The 14,835-nt window shown below is 56.3% G+C and overlaps 1 protein-coding gene across 2 annotated transcripts in view; it reads right to left on the minus strand.

Annotated features, from left to right (window-relative positions):
- VIPR2 (vasoactive intestinal peptide receptor 2) overlaps positions 1-14,318 on the minus strand; it is a 69,957-nt gene extending 55,639 nt beyond the window's left edge. Inside the window, exons 1-2 of one of the 2 annotated variants that reach the window (XM_065939643.1) lie at positions 14,116-14,318; positions 11,279-11,378 (exon numbers count right to left, since the gene is read on the minus strand). In XM_065939643.1, the coding sequence (XP_065795715.1) occupies positions 11,279-11,378; positions 14,116-14,178 (163 nt within the window). In that variant the 5' untranslated portion in view covers positions 14,179-14,318. The remainder of the gene's footprint in view (positions 1-11,278; positions 11,379-14,115) is intronic. The other variant, XM_065939644.1, reaches the window with a different exon arrangement.
- Between the last annotated feature and the right edge of the window lie 517 nt (positions 14,319-14,835).

Consider the following 14,835-nt stretch of genomic DNA (forward strand, 5'->3'; position numbering starts at 1 on the left):
AGGTGCAGCCTGGTTCCTAGTGAACGCGCCTCCCTGACCCCAGTTTATTTCAGGCTGGTGGGGAGCCAAGGGCAGACTGGGGCCGCCCTGCTGGTGGTGGTCTTCTAGGCTCCTCACAGAATCCAGCACCTCCACTTCCCATGGCCCAGGGGCTCCTCACCCCAAGCATTGGCCCTGACCCTCCTGGGCCCTGCTCTGGTGGCCGTCCTCCCAGACGAAGGACAGTTACAGACCCAGCAGACTTCCTGCCATCTGCACGGGGGTGGCTGCCAGCCACTTCTCATCCCTGCATCCCCTGGGATGCGGGGTGGGGGGGGCCTCCCTGCCCTCCACAGGGGGGCAGAAGTCACAGGGTATTCCACGGACTCTCCCCAAAGACACCTGCTCCCCAAACAGTGCTGCCCCTTTGCTTCCATGCTGTGAGTGTTGGGGAAACACCCCTCTGAGTGGCCTCCTCCTGGCTGCTCATGGGCACCTGGTTCCTGCTCTCTTCAGGGCCTGAGAACATCCTATACATCGGCCTATACATCCTACACAATATCCTACACAACATCCTATACACCCTATACAACAAACATCCTACACAATATCCCACATAATATCCTACACAACATCCTATACAACATCCACAACATCCACAACACCTTACACATCTTATACAACATCTTATGTAGCGTCCTATACAACACCCTACACATCATCCTATACTCTGTGGGCCATGGACACAGAGACGTGATGTGCTTTCCTTTCAGAAAAACAGGATGTCCCGTGTGCTGTGTTCTTTGCTTTCTCAACAATATACGTCTCATACTTTTCCTGTATTTTCTGCAGTGTGCCACATTTTTAATGGCTGCCTAATATTCCAACATCCACTTACTTGTGATACAAACAAGGAGTGATGACATAACTGTCTGATTAGCTCTAGTTACTAAGTCCTTACTTGTGATACAAACAAGGAGTGATGACATAACTGTCTGATTAGCTCTAGTTACTAAGTCCTTACTTGTGATACAAACAAGGAGTGATGACATAACTGTCTGATTAGCTCTAGTTACTAAGTCCTTAGTACGTACCCCTCAGGTAATTGGACTTGTTTCCTGTTCTTCTAGAAGGAACTGCACTTCTTTCCCGAATGATGAGGAGAAATGCTAATTGGTATGGGCAAAGAATGGTTAGAACTTTAAAAGCTGACATTTTGGACCCTGAGACAGACTGGTTCAAGTGTGAATCAGGAACAGGATGGGGGAAAGGCTGGGAAAGATGAGCAGCTCCAAAGACCACCAGCCAACTTCAGGGAAAAATAACTTGGCGTTCAAGATCTGGAGGCCACTTAAACCCAAGCGGCTAGACAGCGTAATGGGATACTGAGGGACATATCCGTCACCAGTGTGGGGACCCCACGAGCACACACGTCACGTGCGTCCACTCTTCCCAGAGGGTCTGATCTGAGTCTCCTCAAGCCTTCACGTCCAAGCTGCTGTAAGGAGACAGGGGTTGGAAGGACGCACCGAAACGCACCGGAATGTGGGACTCTGTGAGGTGACGGATCTGCTGCTTAATGTCTGGGGGCGCAGGCAGAAGGGCCCCAGGGTCAGGGCCTGCAGCTCTGTGGCCATGTCCACGGAACGTGTCCTTTACGAGCCGGCACAGCAAGTGCAGAAGTGCTGACGCGTGCTGGACACCTAGCGCCTCCTTTGCAACACCCCCACACGGGTGTTCAGTCACACAGAAGGGCAGCCTCGCTGCTGGAAAACTGCTCACGAAGACAGTAGGGAGAGTCACAGTCCCCTGGCCTGCAGAGCCCGCTCTGGCTCTGGAGTAGCTGGGGCAATGTGGGGTCCTGGGCCCTGGCTGGAGAGAGGCAGCCAGGGTCCCCGGGGGGCGAGGCCGTGCCCCAGGCCTCGTGCACCTGCCGCTGAGCCCAGAGCAGAGTGCACAGGGGCAGAGGAAGCTGTACACCAGGAGAGGCCTCGGGCTGCTCTCACGGGACCCGCCTCAGAGCCTGAAAGTGCGGCCCGCTCTTGTGTAGCTTACTTATTTTTATTCCTTGAAGGTGAGGACTCTGCATTCCCGCAGGAAAAGAGAAGCTGCCAGACAAACACTGCTGGGGCGGCAGCACAGATATGGTCACGGCCCAGCCGGCGGTGAAACCACCCTCATTACAGTAGGACCCCAGCCGCCCTGTGCAGACTCAGCTTGGCAGCCCCCACGCAGGGGCTGTGCCAACCCAGGAGTTTTGCCAGGGGTCCTCCGCGCTCTGAAACTCTGATTGAACAGTTTTAAAGAAAGGAGTTATCTTCATTTTAGCCCTCAGAGCCACTGATCTGCTTCGGGCTTCCAGTGACCCCCGTCTACTATCAATGTAAATAACTGAAAGCTGATGGAGTGTCTCATCAACTGAAGCTGGGAAAAAGCCTTTTTAAATTGGATTGGCCAAAAAGTTCATTCAGCTGCCCGCCCCCTGCCCCTCGGCCAGGTTTAACTGGAACGAAACTCTTGGTCAACCCAAGTAAAAGGGTTTGTGCTTCTCTGAGAACCTGCTCACCTGTTCTGACCCGATTCACCGAACAGGCCGCTTCCCACCTGCCTGCCAACTGAGGGCCCCGCTCCGGGTGCATGGTGAGCACGTGATTTGCCACTTTCTGCAGGTGAATCCAGGCCAGCCTTCAAGACCTCCGGGGTTGGGACAACTCTGCCCAAAAGGCTTCCCCAGGTCAATAGGCACCTGGGATTCGAAAGAGGCCACAGAGGCAACTGGGGCGGCCCAGACCCTCCCACCTCTCCCAGGGTGCGGAGAACGGTGCGGCCAGAGGTGGCCATCTGCAGGGCCTCTGTCTCCGGTCAAACTTGCTGTATGCCTGCGGCCAAAGCGGGGCTCCGCGGAGGCTCCATCCTCAGCCCCGTCGAGCCCGGCCCCTTCACAGGGTGGCTGTGCTCACGATCAGCGGAAACCTCCCCACATCCTCACTGCCACCTCACCTTGACTGCCTGCTGAGACCACGTCTCAGAACGCTCCCACCCTGCACTCTCAGGTCACACAGCACAGGAAGTCTGCCTCCTTCCCCGGGACTTGCAAGGCTGAGACGCAGAAGGTACCCCCGGAGAAGCGGCCCAGAATGCCCCACGTTTCAGCCCCTGCGCCCGGCGGTCTTGGCGTGCACCAAGGGAGTGGATGTGATGCTGAGTGAGTTCAGACCCCCAGCCCCGCAGATGGTGACGTGATCCCTGGGGACCCCTGCACTGGACATGGAGACTCTGAGACGCCAGCCTGCCAGCCTCTCCTTCAGATTCGGATTTGCCCTGGGCATCTTCGGTGCGGCCTGTCCAGGTGTCCAACTACAAACGCCCTGTTTCCTGATGTCCTGCAGAGAACCCAGTTAACCTGAACAATAACAACGATGATCTAACTCTCCCGGATGGAGGCCTCCTTCTGTTGTTCTAAGGATACATATTTACACCCTTTGCTATCAAATACTTGCAGTGGTGTAAGGAGCGCTGTTTCCACGCATTCCCTCAGCTGGACATGGAGCCAAATGTCTTTTCAGAAATGCCGTGATCGGCGATGACAATAGCACTTGCCAAGGGCAGAAGCAGAGAGGGAAGGAGACTTCTGAGAGGACAGCCCCCCAGAACTAGTAACAGCCCATGTCGGGAGGTGCACTTCTAGAGATGTCAGTGCAGGTGAAATCAGCCACGTGCTGGGAGCGGGCTGCTCCAATCAGGACTTGGTAGGCACTCACAGAACAGGCTCAGGGCGAGGTGAGATGACAACCTCTGCCCGTGCAGACGGAGACGGAGCACTCATCTTCCACAAATGGACTGGACCTTCTTCATGACTCAGCACAGCTCTGGGACCAGCTACAGCCTCGGACTCTTCACACCTGCAGTGATGAGCGTTCATGTCTCCAAAAAAAAAACTTCGCTGAGCATCACTGGTCCTGAGGCTGCCCGAGGGGCCTGATGGAGGCACTGGGCCAGGAGGGTCTCTCCAGGTCTTCCTGAAGCAGGAACAGCACAAATTCACAAGTCTACAAAGGCACCAGCTTGGGGCTGGCTCTTCCGAGTCCACACTGCAGGCCAAGGCTTCAGGCCAGAGAGAAACAACCCGGTGGGTGTGGACCATGACCCAGAGCCACACTGCTTCCTAGGACACCTGTGCAGAAGCCTGGACTTTATACAGGAGTGAAGCCAGGCTCCACAACAGTGCTCCAGCTCTAAATGCATTTGGAGGGCTACAAGGAATGTTTTACAGGGACCTAATTCTTCAGACACCTCCTGGATATCCCAATATTCAGTCTAATTAGGGTGCTAAAATGACCTTGGTAAGTTGGAGGCAAGGTCTGTGAACCAAGGTCTGGGAAATGCCATTTTGGGGGACAAGGCCACCAGTGGTGTCTTGATCGGATCACTTTGGAATTTCAAATATGGAAGTGGCAAAGTTTCATTTCAGTTCAGGTGAATTCCATAGTTGGGAGTCATATTCTGGGACCTGAACTAATGCTAAACAAAGACTCTAAACGCAGAACTAACCAAAGCTGTTAACTGAACAAAAGGATTTTTTTTTTTAAAGAAATGCACAGGAGTCCACTTTGAAGCTATTTAACAAGTATGCAGAATCTAATCAACCCCAAACATCAAAACGTCCCCCATGCTGAGCTGAGCAAATGCGCGCTTGTGGCAGGTCCCGGCAGGCCTGCCTGCCTGAGGGCTGAGTGGAAATCCGCCTGAGCCGGCGTCTCCTTCCACAGCACCAGGACCAGACCATGAGGAGGCCAGCGAGGCCCCGCAGCAGGTCAGCCCAGGAGGACTGGCAGAGAGCTGAGCTTGTGCAGATGCCGCACCGTCACCCGCCGTCCTCTGTGCAAATCCTCAACAACCTTCCCTCCGATGTCTGAGCCCTTGGGCTGTTATTGGTGCCGCACAAGCTCCCGGGTGGGCAGAGCCAAGCCGCGTCCCACGGGAGGCCGGACTCAGCTGATGGGCTGCGGCTGGAGCATGGGGAGTCCTGCCATGTTGCTCCCAGGGCGATCTTCCGTGGATTTACGAGCAGCACTTGGGCGCCATCCCGGGATGGTCCCGGGACATCCATCTAGCAGTGTTATGACAAGACATCCTCACACGGCCCGGCAGCAGCTCAGCCGGGCGTGCCCCCGGGACTGGACCCTGGGCTGCTCAGAGCAGCCTCCCGTGGGGCCGCCCTCCTGGGAGGTGGGCATGGATGCGGGCATGGCCGGGGCCGGGGCGGGCTGCCCAGGGACACATCCTGCTGACCTCGCAGCCCAGGACCCTCCTCTCCCTGCCCGCCTTCTTCTGGGCCACACCCTTCGGGCCGGCCCTCGGTCACTCCTCCGGCCTCCGGGGCCCACGGCCCCGCACGGTCCCACCTGGCGGGCGGCCTCCTGCCTTCCTCCCGGCCCTTCCTCTCGCTCTGCCCGGCCTCCGGGGTCCCCGCTGCCCCCCCGGGAGGGGCTGGATCCTCTCACCTCACCCGTCTGCAGCTTCAGGCCTTGGGGCACCTCTGCCCTCCCCCCTCCACCCGCCCACTCCACTCGCTCCACGGCCGGCCATGTCCCCAGCCAAGTGGCCTCTTCCATGGCCTGCCCAGCTCTCCGAGCTCGGGAACAAGCCTGAACCCCCCCACCTGCCCGCCACCTGCCCGGCGGCCTTCGGTGCTTCGCACAGGGCGGGTCACGAGCAGAGGGGCCGCAGGGGGCGCGTGCTGTCCTTGTCACTGGGGCAGTGGCCCGGGCGGCCTGGCCTCACCCTCCGCATCTGCTCAGACCGGCCTCAGTCCTTTCCTCGCAGGGAAGGAAGGAGCTGTAAGAAGCCACAGATGACTTGAGAAGTGGGAGCAGCCCTTCCCTGGGGTGGAGAAGAGGCGACTTGTCAGGGTCAGTTCTCGGGCTGCGGGAGCCCCTCACAGTTCACAGCCAGGGTGGCGTCCAGGGGCAGGTGTCTGGGGCGCCCTGGGCCCCGGTTCAGCGGCTGCACTGTGGGGTCTCTGCCTGCAGCTGAACCCCAGCGGCCTCCGATGGCCCCTGTGGACACGCAGAGAACTGGGCGTGTAGTGAGGACAGCCAGCCAGGAAGGACTCACCAAAGCCACACGCTGCTCCCAAACCCCCGCAGGGCGACGTCACTGTGAGTGGCCAGGGAGGGTCCTCATCCCAAGGGGGCGCCTGAACAGAGGTGCAGATGACAGATGAACAGAGGCAGCTGTGGGGGTTCAGGGGAAGGCCCGTCAGCTTTGAAGCAGGCTTGGGAGGGAAGAAAACCCTGGTCTGAAGCACACCTCTCTCACTGAGGTGCCAAGTACAGTTTTACGAAGAGCGCTGGGCTCAGGGTCCAGGGAGCCGGGCCTGCCACCAACTTGGGGGAGAGACTGGGGGTCCTCTCCTGTGTCCTCACTTCGGGGAGGTGGCTGAGGGGCCCTGCAAGCATCAAGACTGGGATGCCCTGTGCCTGCTAGGTGGACGTCGCCTCCCTTGTCCAGAGAGAGGACCCTCAGGGCCTTCCGTCTGCCCACCAGCTGGGGCCTGCACACCTGCTTCTGGGTCAGCAGATGGGACGGCCCCGTGGCAGGCATCTTGGTGCTGGGAAGCTGGCGAGTGCAGAGGGAGCCCGGCCCGGAACACCACAGGGCGCGCCTGGCCAGCCCCAGGAGGGCGGCAACACCACGTGCCGGGCAGGACCTGTGGCCGCAGGGACAGTGGACCGCGCGGCAGAGGGGCCAGCAGCACACGCGGGAGCCGCTGCCCGAGGCCGCGGACGGCCACCCTGCAGGGACTCGGCCCTGAACTGGGCACACAGCGTGGATGCGCCTCGGGAGGGGCGTGGACAGCCTTGCTCTAGACCCTCCCTGAGGACGAGTGCGGGGCAGAGGGCTTGGCAGACGGTGCGGGGCCCTGGGGCTGATCGCCGTAACCAGAGGGCGTCCTCTGTGGGGCGGAGGGCGGGCGGGCACACCTGCATCTCCTGTGACCCTGGGGTCCCTCAGCTCACGCTCCTCAGGCAGGACACACCGCCCGGGCCTTCCTCTGCAGCTCGTGGGGCTCAGGATACAGGGCACCCATGGGAGTGAGAGCACGTCACCCACAGCCCGCTCTGCCTGGAGCAGCCGCCTCCAACAGCCAACCTGCCAGGGCCTGCGCCCTCTGCAGGTGCCCAGGATGGGCCAGGACCGCCCGTGAGCTCGAAGGGGCGCAAACCCAAACCCGCCATGACTCTCGACGAGTGAATCAAAATCAACCCTTTGTTTAGAGAAGTCAAAAGCGGGAAGCTTGCTAGTCCAGCCCCACCTGGGGCCCTGGTTTAAGCTACTGCTTGTCATCAAAGCCTCCACAGCCATGAACCGTCAAGAGAAGGCTCAGACCGTGGAGCTGCCCCATCCCCCCTCCCAAAATGAGGGCAAAAATGATGCAAAGTCACAGGGAAGGTCCCAGGAGACGCAGGCACGGGCGGGGACGCGGGCAGAGAGGAGCGTTGACTCAGGGCCGCCCCCCACGGTTGGCGGTGCTGGCGGGGACAGAGCGGCCGTGGGCTTTTTCCCAGGCATCTGTGGCCTGAGCCTCATGGGCAGGACTAGGTCAGTCTTCGTGCTGAATCAGTATTAAGTCACAAAGCTCTAAATACCTCCTAAACTTCTATTTTTTACAAAGTGAATCCGTTAAAGAGGTTTAGAACCGAAATTGGTTTTTGTCTACATTTCTGTGTTGGTTTGTTTGTGTTTGCTTTAGATCCAACATGTAATAAAAGGGATTCCTTCTTAGACTTACACAAATTACTTCACCAGAATTGAAAACCAGTTTTTTTTTGCCATTCCGGGTGCTGTCTCACGCCACTTTCTTGCAGCTTCTACAGACCCTGTGTCTGTTCACTGTGGATACTGGAGTCCGTCTCATCCCACTCGGAGAGGAGGCCTTCGCTCAGCTCCCAGTTTACCTCGTCTGTAGTATCTTTATTCTGGTAACTCATTACTATTTATATCCTTGGTATTCGAGCTACACACATTTCAAAGAGCAACAAGGAAAAGATGGGAATTCAGAACACAAGCTGCTTCTCTCTGCAGAAAGCGGGAGTGCCAGGCAGGCTACCTGGCTGGCCTCCCTCCTCTGGGGGCAGAGCGCTGCCCGCAGGCTCTTCCCGTGAGTCAGGGTGAAAGCGCTCTGGCAGGTGTTTTTGCTCTCGAGCTAACAGTGAAATGAGAGCCTTTGATAAAGAAAACACGGAAGGACTAACGCTTGTCATTGCAGAAAGACCGAGTGACACCTTCCCCCGACTCCAAATGGGAGGGCCCTCCTCTACCTCGCCCACGTCCTCTCTGCTCAAGCCGACACCAAGTCTGCACAGGCCGAGCCGTCCACATTCCCAGCAGCACGTCCAGTGGGCCCCGTGAGGTCCCTCTGAGGAACGCGGAGCCAGACAGCAGAGCCTGTGAGGGCTGAGCCCCAAGGAGTGCGTTAAACACCCTGGCCCATCTCCCCACCATGAGCAGCTCTCCGAGCAGGGCCGGCCTGTCCCGTGGTCCCTGCAGAGCAGCCTGGCAGCTCAGGCAGCATCCGCACAGCAGGTCTGCCTGCTCCCACAGAATGTTCTAAAAAGCACTCATTGCAAACTTTTAAGAATTCGAATATTTTCACCGACTCAATGGGTGTGAGTTTGAGTAAATTCCAGGAGATGGTGAAGGACAGGGAGGCCTGGTGCGCTGCAGTCCATGGGGTCTCAAAGAGTCGGACACCACTGAGTGACTGAATGACAGGGACCTCAGGTTTGTGTTTCTGAGGTTTGGTGCCTGCGTTTCTTCACAGTAACAAGCAGGGGGTGAGGGACGTTCCCAAGGCCCCGTGGCCAAATGTTACCCCACTCAGCTGCACAGCCCCGGCTCACACTCATGAGCTGTCGGCCAGGGACCAGGGACAGGCTCGAGCCTTTGGAACGAGAAGCGCTAAAGGACAAGGCTTCGCACTGCTTAAGGCCACGCTCCATCCACCTGGGCCAAGCAGAGGTGAAGTCTTTTTATTTATGAAAGAGAGCTGGCTGAGGGCCACGCCTCCTGCCTCACCCTGCTCTCCTGGGCCCGAGTCCGTCAGGGTGAGTCGTGGGCACAGGCCTGCGGGCACCCCTCGCGATGCCCAATAACCCTGGCCAGCGGGGCGGGGTCTCCATGCGGGAAAGCCACGGCCAAAGCCCGTCTCCCAGGAGTGCATGCTCCCTGCCTCCTGCTGGGCCAGCTCCGTCTCCTTAGCAGCACGCTCTTGGTGAGTGTGGGAGATGAGGCATGTTCAGGAGGAAACACTAGCCGGTGTTTCAGGAGCCACCCCCAAACAGAGCAGACGGCGCGGGGCGGGAGGGGGGGCCGCCCCGGTGACTGCGAGGCGGGAGGGGCCGAGGGTTTATCTGCGGTGATAAACTGGCTCCAATTCAGTCTGCCCCTGTGTCAGGGGTCACGTCCCCCCCGGTTCCCGTGCCGGGAGTGCCTGCTGGTGACCACATTGAGAGCCTGTGGTTGGGGCCTGGCAGCGTACCCGGTGAGGGCTGCGGGACCTGGAGGCATTCGGCCTGCCCTCTGAATGCTGGCCGATGCCCCGTGAGAAGAAGGGGTTCTGTTCACAGCTGCCCCCAGTCAATGCCAGGGGGTGGACGCCAGATGTGAGCAGCCTCAGAGTCCAGCAACCTGACAGTGCAGTGATGATGGCGTGAGGGGCAGAGGCCGAGGGTCACCCCTGCAGATGCGGTGGACGGAACCCGCCCACGCTCTCCACGAGGGAGGCCTGGACCGTGTGCTGCGCTGACCAGACCTGCTCCCCGCCGTGACTAGATGCTTCTAGGGTTTCAGCATGTCTCCTCTCAGTGTTTAGCTCCCCTGAGTCTCTTAATTTTCACCGAAAGAACAGACCCCAGTGGCTGTCTTGTCCTGAAGCTGACCTGACTGGCAAGACCCAGCTTCACGGATTTTGGTAGCTGGCTAGCGATCACACGAGGCTTTTACAGGACAGCTCCTGAGTCCGTGTTTGAGCCACCGGTTTTGCCTTCCTCTGGACAGTACAACCAGACCTTTTGGAAGAATGGCTCTCAGGATGCTGTGTGCACTGCACAGCCACAGATCTCAAAGGCTGGAAGGAGCCCTTGGGCCAGAGTCCTCGTTTTTTCAGCTGACAAAGAGGAGGGTCCAGGAAGTCAGGAAGGGGCCCAGGAGAGCTATTTTAGAACCGGTTTAGAACCCCTCTGGGTGCAGACCACCTGTGAATACCTGAAATGTATGGTCCAAATTGTGATGCACTCTAAGTGCGACATGAATATTGGGTTTCCAAGACAATATACAAAAAGAGCAGAATCTCTCATCAATATTTTCTATTGATTTACAAGTTGGAAAAATAATGATTTGGATATATTTGGATAAATAAAACCATTGTCAAAGTCCTAAGTTTCTTGTCACTTATTTTAACATGGCCACTAGAAAACTCAAGCTGCCCATAAGGCTTGCATCCTGCTTCTACTGGGCAGTACTGGTCTAGAACAACACCCACACCTGGGACTTCCCACTGGTGGCCCTCTGCAAGACACCAGACTCTTAACACATGGCTGTACTTTGATTTTAATTTCTCTCTTGAAGAGAATAAAATGATGAGACAGAACAAAGAAAAAGAAAGCTGAAGGACAAGAGGTTTTTGCCACTGCTTATGATCTGGGTGTTATCCCAGAACCTTCAGAGTTTACAAATAGGAGACGGTACCCAGGGCCGGAGTGCATCATCCCAGCTTTTACTTCTGGGAGAAATAAAGTCAGTAAACTCACTGTACTCATAACTGGTCTGTTCTTCAAGAAAGCAAAAGTCTCAATTCCCTGTTTGATTTCTGATAAATTCCCACCATTCATAACTGGATCTAAATCACCTGTGATGTAACTAAGGATTTAAAATGCAAGAAATCAGATAAATAGTCATTCCACGGGAAAAGCAGTTGCCTTTGCAAAGCGTAACAACCGTCATAAATTATTTTATAACTGTTGCTATTGTCTCAAACCATGGAAACTATTACGTTAAAGGGTTTATGTGAAGGACCCCTTCCCCTCTGCCCTTCCCAACACACATACCCCACTGCCCATTATGCACAATGCTATAGGAGTTTTGCCAGCAGTTCACTGAAAAACAGTGGAAGCAGACTTAAAAAAAAAAAGACACAAGTGACTGTAAACACCAGTTTTCTGAGCGAGGTGCAAGCTGCTTGCAAGTCTGCCTGTCCACCCCAGGGAGAGCCTCACCAAGCATCTATCTGCCTTACCTTTGTGTTTTTCTGTTTGAGTCCTTAGAAGCTCTGCACATCTCATTTCTTCCTCCTGAATTTCCAGATGAAACCGGCATTCTGGGTGAATACTGCTCACCTGGTCATGGTTACAAGAGAGGGAAAATTCCACTGTAATAGGAAAGGCAAGCAAAACTCTACATAAAAGCCCCTAAACCTCACAGTTCTAAACTGCTTCCAAACTAACACTTATTTAAAAGCAATAGCCTGCATATTTTGGCATGGTTATTTTTTTTTAAAAGCTTCACTATTTACTTTGTAAAGGAATTAATAAACAAATAAGAAACTTGATATAATTTTTTTTCTGGGCAGGAAAGCAAACTGACTAACGCAATACATCGTATGTTGTCAGTACTAATTTGGTGGCAATAAAGCTCTTTAATCCAATAATCTTTCAATATTCGAGTCCTCCATTTCATAGCCCTTGATTTAATCAAAGTAAATACATGTTTACTCATCAGCCCATTCTTAATGGCTGCACACAACCCCAGACGCCAGCGTGCTTCATCTAAGGCCAGCCTCCGCATTCACTGGAAAGCCCTAATAGAATAACTTTATTTTTAGAGGCTGCAGGTCACATTCAAAACTGAACTTTGGAATCTGGTATGAACGAACTTTTCAAAAAGACGAGTGGTGAGCAGGGAGAGGCCTGGGGCAGTCACAGCCCCGAGGCGGCGGGGACTTCGCATCAGGGTTGGTGATGGAAACGAAGATATGATTAACACTGTCTGTCAATGTGTGCAAAAGACAAAGCTGAATACGCTTGAGTCTTGGAAGGTAATATTCTCTGGTCTATATTTTCACAAAGGCCCAGCATTCTCTTTTCTTTATTACCATCTCCAACCCCTGATAAGTACTCACATGGTAGGCTGGAGCTGTGTCCCCCACTCTCATGTCTGAACAAAACTTTGTTTTTACTGAAAAGAATCATGCTCTTGAATATATTATGACCATCTATATTTAATCGGGCTTCCCTGGTGGCTGAGGAGTAAAGACTCTGCCTGCAATGCAGGAGGCAGGTTTGGTCTCTGGGTCGGGAAGATCCTCTGGAGGAGGGTATGGCAACCCACTCCAGTATTCTTGCCTGGAGAATCCCCATGGACAGAGGAGCCTGGCGGGCTACAGTCCAAAGGGCTGCAGAGTCAGACACGACTGAACGACTTAGCATACATGCTCACATGTTTAGTTATCTTACCACTGAAATAAGTCAATAGAATTCTAACCAGAGATAACATTTCCCAACAGTGTTAAGGGGCTTCCCGGGTGGCTCAGTGGCAAAGAATCTGCCTGCCCAGGCAGGAGGTGAGGGGCTCGGGTTCCATCCCTGGGTTTGGAAGATCCCCTGAAGGAGGAAGCGGCAACCCACTCCCATCCCAGGGCTCCAAGAATGCCCGGGAAACCCCAGGGACAGAGGAGCCTGGTGATCTAGAGTCCACACAGAACCACAAAGAGTGGGACACAGCTGAGCATGTACACAACAGTGTTAAGAGCAGAAACTTAATGCTGAATGCTTTTGCCACATTTGCCCTCATTAAAAAAAAAAGATGTGAAGTTTGGTCTTTTTCTTTTTTCTCCCATGGCTCATCACAGGGCAACCACCACTGTACATACAAGCTCCTGGTTTCTAGCAGCTTGTATTTTTCATACATTAACAAGTCAATAACTTAAATGTCAGAATTAGGAAAATTGTATTGACTTAAAAAATGGATTTTTGATAAAGTACTAACAGACATCATAATACCAGACATTCTTGGAATATGCACAGTGATGCCTAATTTTGGGATACCCCATAAGTTAAAGCAGCGTTAAGCTTAACAATTCCTGTAGGTCTTTCACGCTCTGAAATTAGCAGGCAGGCTCTCATCCCCACCGCATGCCTCTGAGGGAGGAAAGTACAGTTCGTCTTCACTCTCAGGAGGGGCTGGCGCCACTGAGGGGTGGGCTAGGTGCACAGGGGAAACACCTTCAGCACGGACGACTTCCCCTAAGTAGCTCCATCCCTGGCTTCGCAACCTTAAGAGGGGCTATGAGTCAACAAGACGGTGATCTGGCCGCGGTGTAAAGTGCGTAAGCGCGCACACCCAAACTGGCTCCAGGCTGCGGGAGGGAAGCAGGAAACCGGGCTTACGGTTTAAGGGTCTTCACATAAGAGGAAGAACTGTCGAGAGTTAAATAATCTATAAATGCATTCATTCAACAAACTTCCACTCAGCATATGACCTCCTCCGGTGCGCTAAAGCAGGCTATTTCCAAAAGGAAACTTTGTTTAGCCACATCACGTCTCCCTGACACACACTAAAACAAACAAAAAACGTGACCGGAACTAGCAGGTGGAAAGGGAAGTATTTAATAAGGCAAACTCCAATTTCCCTCTGAAAGGAGAAGCCTGCGCAGGTGAGCGCAGCCCAGTCCCCAACTCCAGAGGGGGCGTCGCGGCCCCGGACCTGCTCCGCCAGGAAGGACGTCGAGCAAGGCACTAGGTTCTGTTCCCAGCAAACCCGGGACGGCGGAGCAGACCGAGCGAACGCATCTTCCCGGCCGGGTCTTACACCGGGCCGGGCTGGGGCTTCGGTTCTTCGCGCTCTGCGGGTGAGTCCAGAGTCCCCGGCAGGCCTGCTGCGTCCAGTGAGCTCGGAGGGCGGGTGGAGCCCCGGGACCAGCCCCGATCCCCGCGCCCCGGGACCAGCCCAGATCCTCGCGCCTCGGCCCAGCCCCGCGCGGGACCCGGAGGCGCAGTAAAGCCGGGAGCCCGGGGCGCTCCCTCCAGGGAGGGTCGGCGCCGCGGGTCGTGAGGGCGCGGGTCCGAGCACACTCACCGGGGCGAGCAGCCAGCCGCAGCAGGTCAGCAGCGCGGGCGGCAGCAGCGCGGGCGCCCTCATCCCGGCTCCGCTGCGCGGACATGGGCCGGGCCGCCCGTGCGCAGCGACGCGGCCCCGGGGTCGGCTCCCAGCTCCGAGTCGGTGCTAGCAGCCCGGCTGCCGTCTCCGGGTCGGCGGTCGGCGGAGGTTGAGCGCTGCGCCCCGGCTCCGCCCCCGCGCCCTCCCCAGACTCCGTCTCCACCCCGCGCCCCCCGCCCCCGCCTCGCCGTCTCTTCCCTCCCCTCTCGCTGGCTTCGCCGCCTGGGTCTCCGCCCCACGTCCCGCAACTGCCCCCCGCCACCATCACTCCCTTCGGCGGTCCGCCCCCAGCCGCGTGTACCCGCTTCCCCGCGCCCCTGGCCCCTCCCTGGCGGCCCCCATCCTGCGCTCCCTCCCCCGCCTCCAAGCCGCGGGTGACGGGTGCGCACAAGTGGGCGCCCTGCGCGGCCCAGCTGCCAGCGGGGACTAGGGGAGAGCGACTCTGGAGCGACCCACCTTGTCGGAGACCCGGGCTCCCGGCCTTTGCACCTGCTGTGTCCTCCGTGTTAAACTAAAGACCCCGGGAAATGGGCAGAAAGGGCAGTGGGTCGGTTGGGGCAACTGAAAAACCCGAAGGCACTTGGAGGGCGTCCCGATGGGGGCAGACCCGCGTCAAGCTGGGCAGGTCATTGTCTCCCC

Source organism: Muntiacus reevesi, chromosome 6 (assembly GCF_963930625.1).
Source record: "Muntiacus reevesi chromosome 6, mMunRee1.1, whole genome shotgun sequence".
NCBI lineage: Eukaryota > Metazoa > Chordata > Mammalia > Artiodactyla > Cervidae > Muntiacus > Muntiacus reevesi.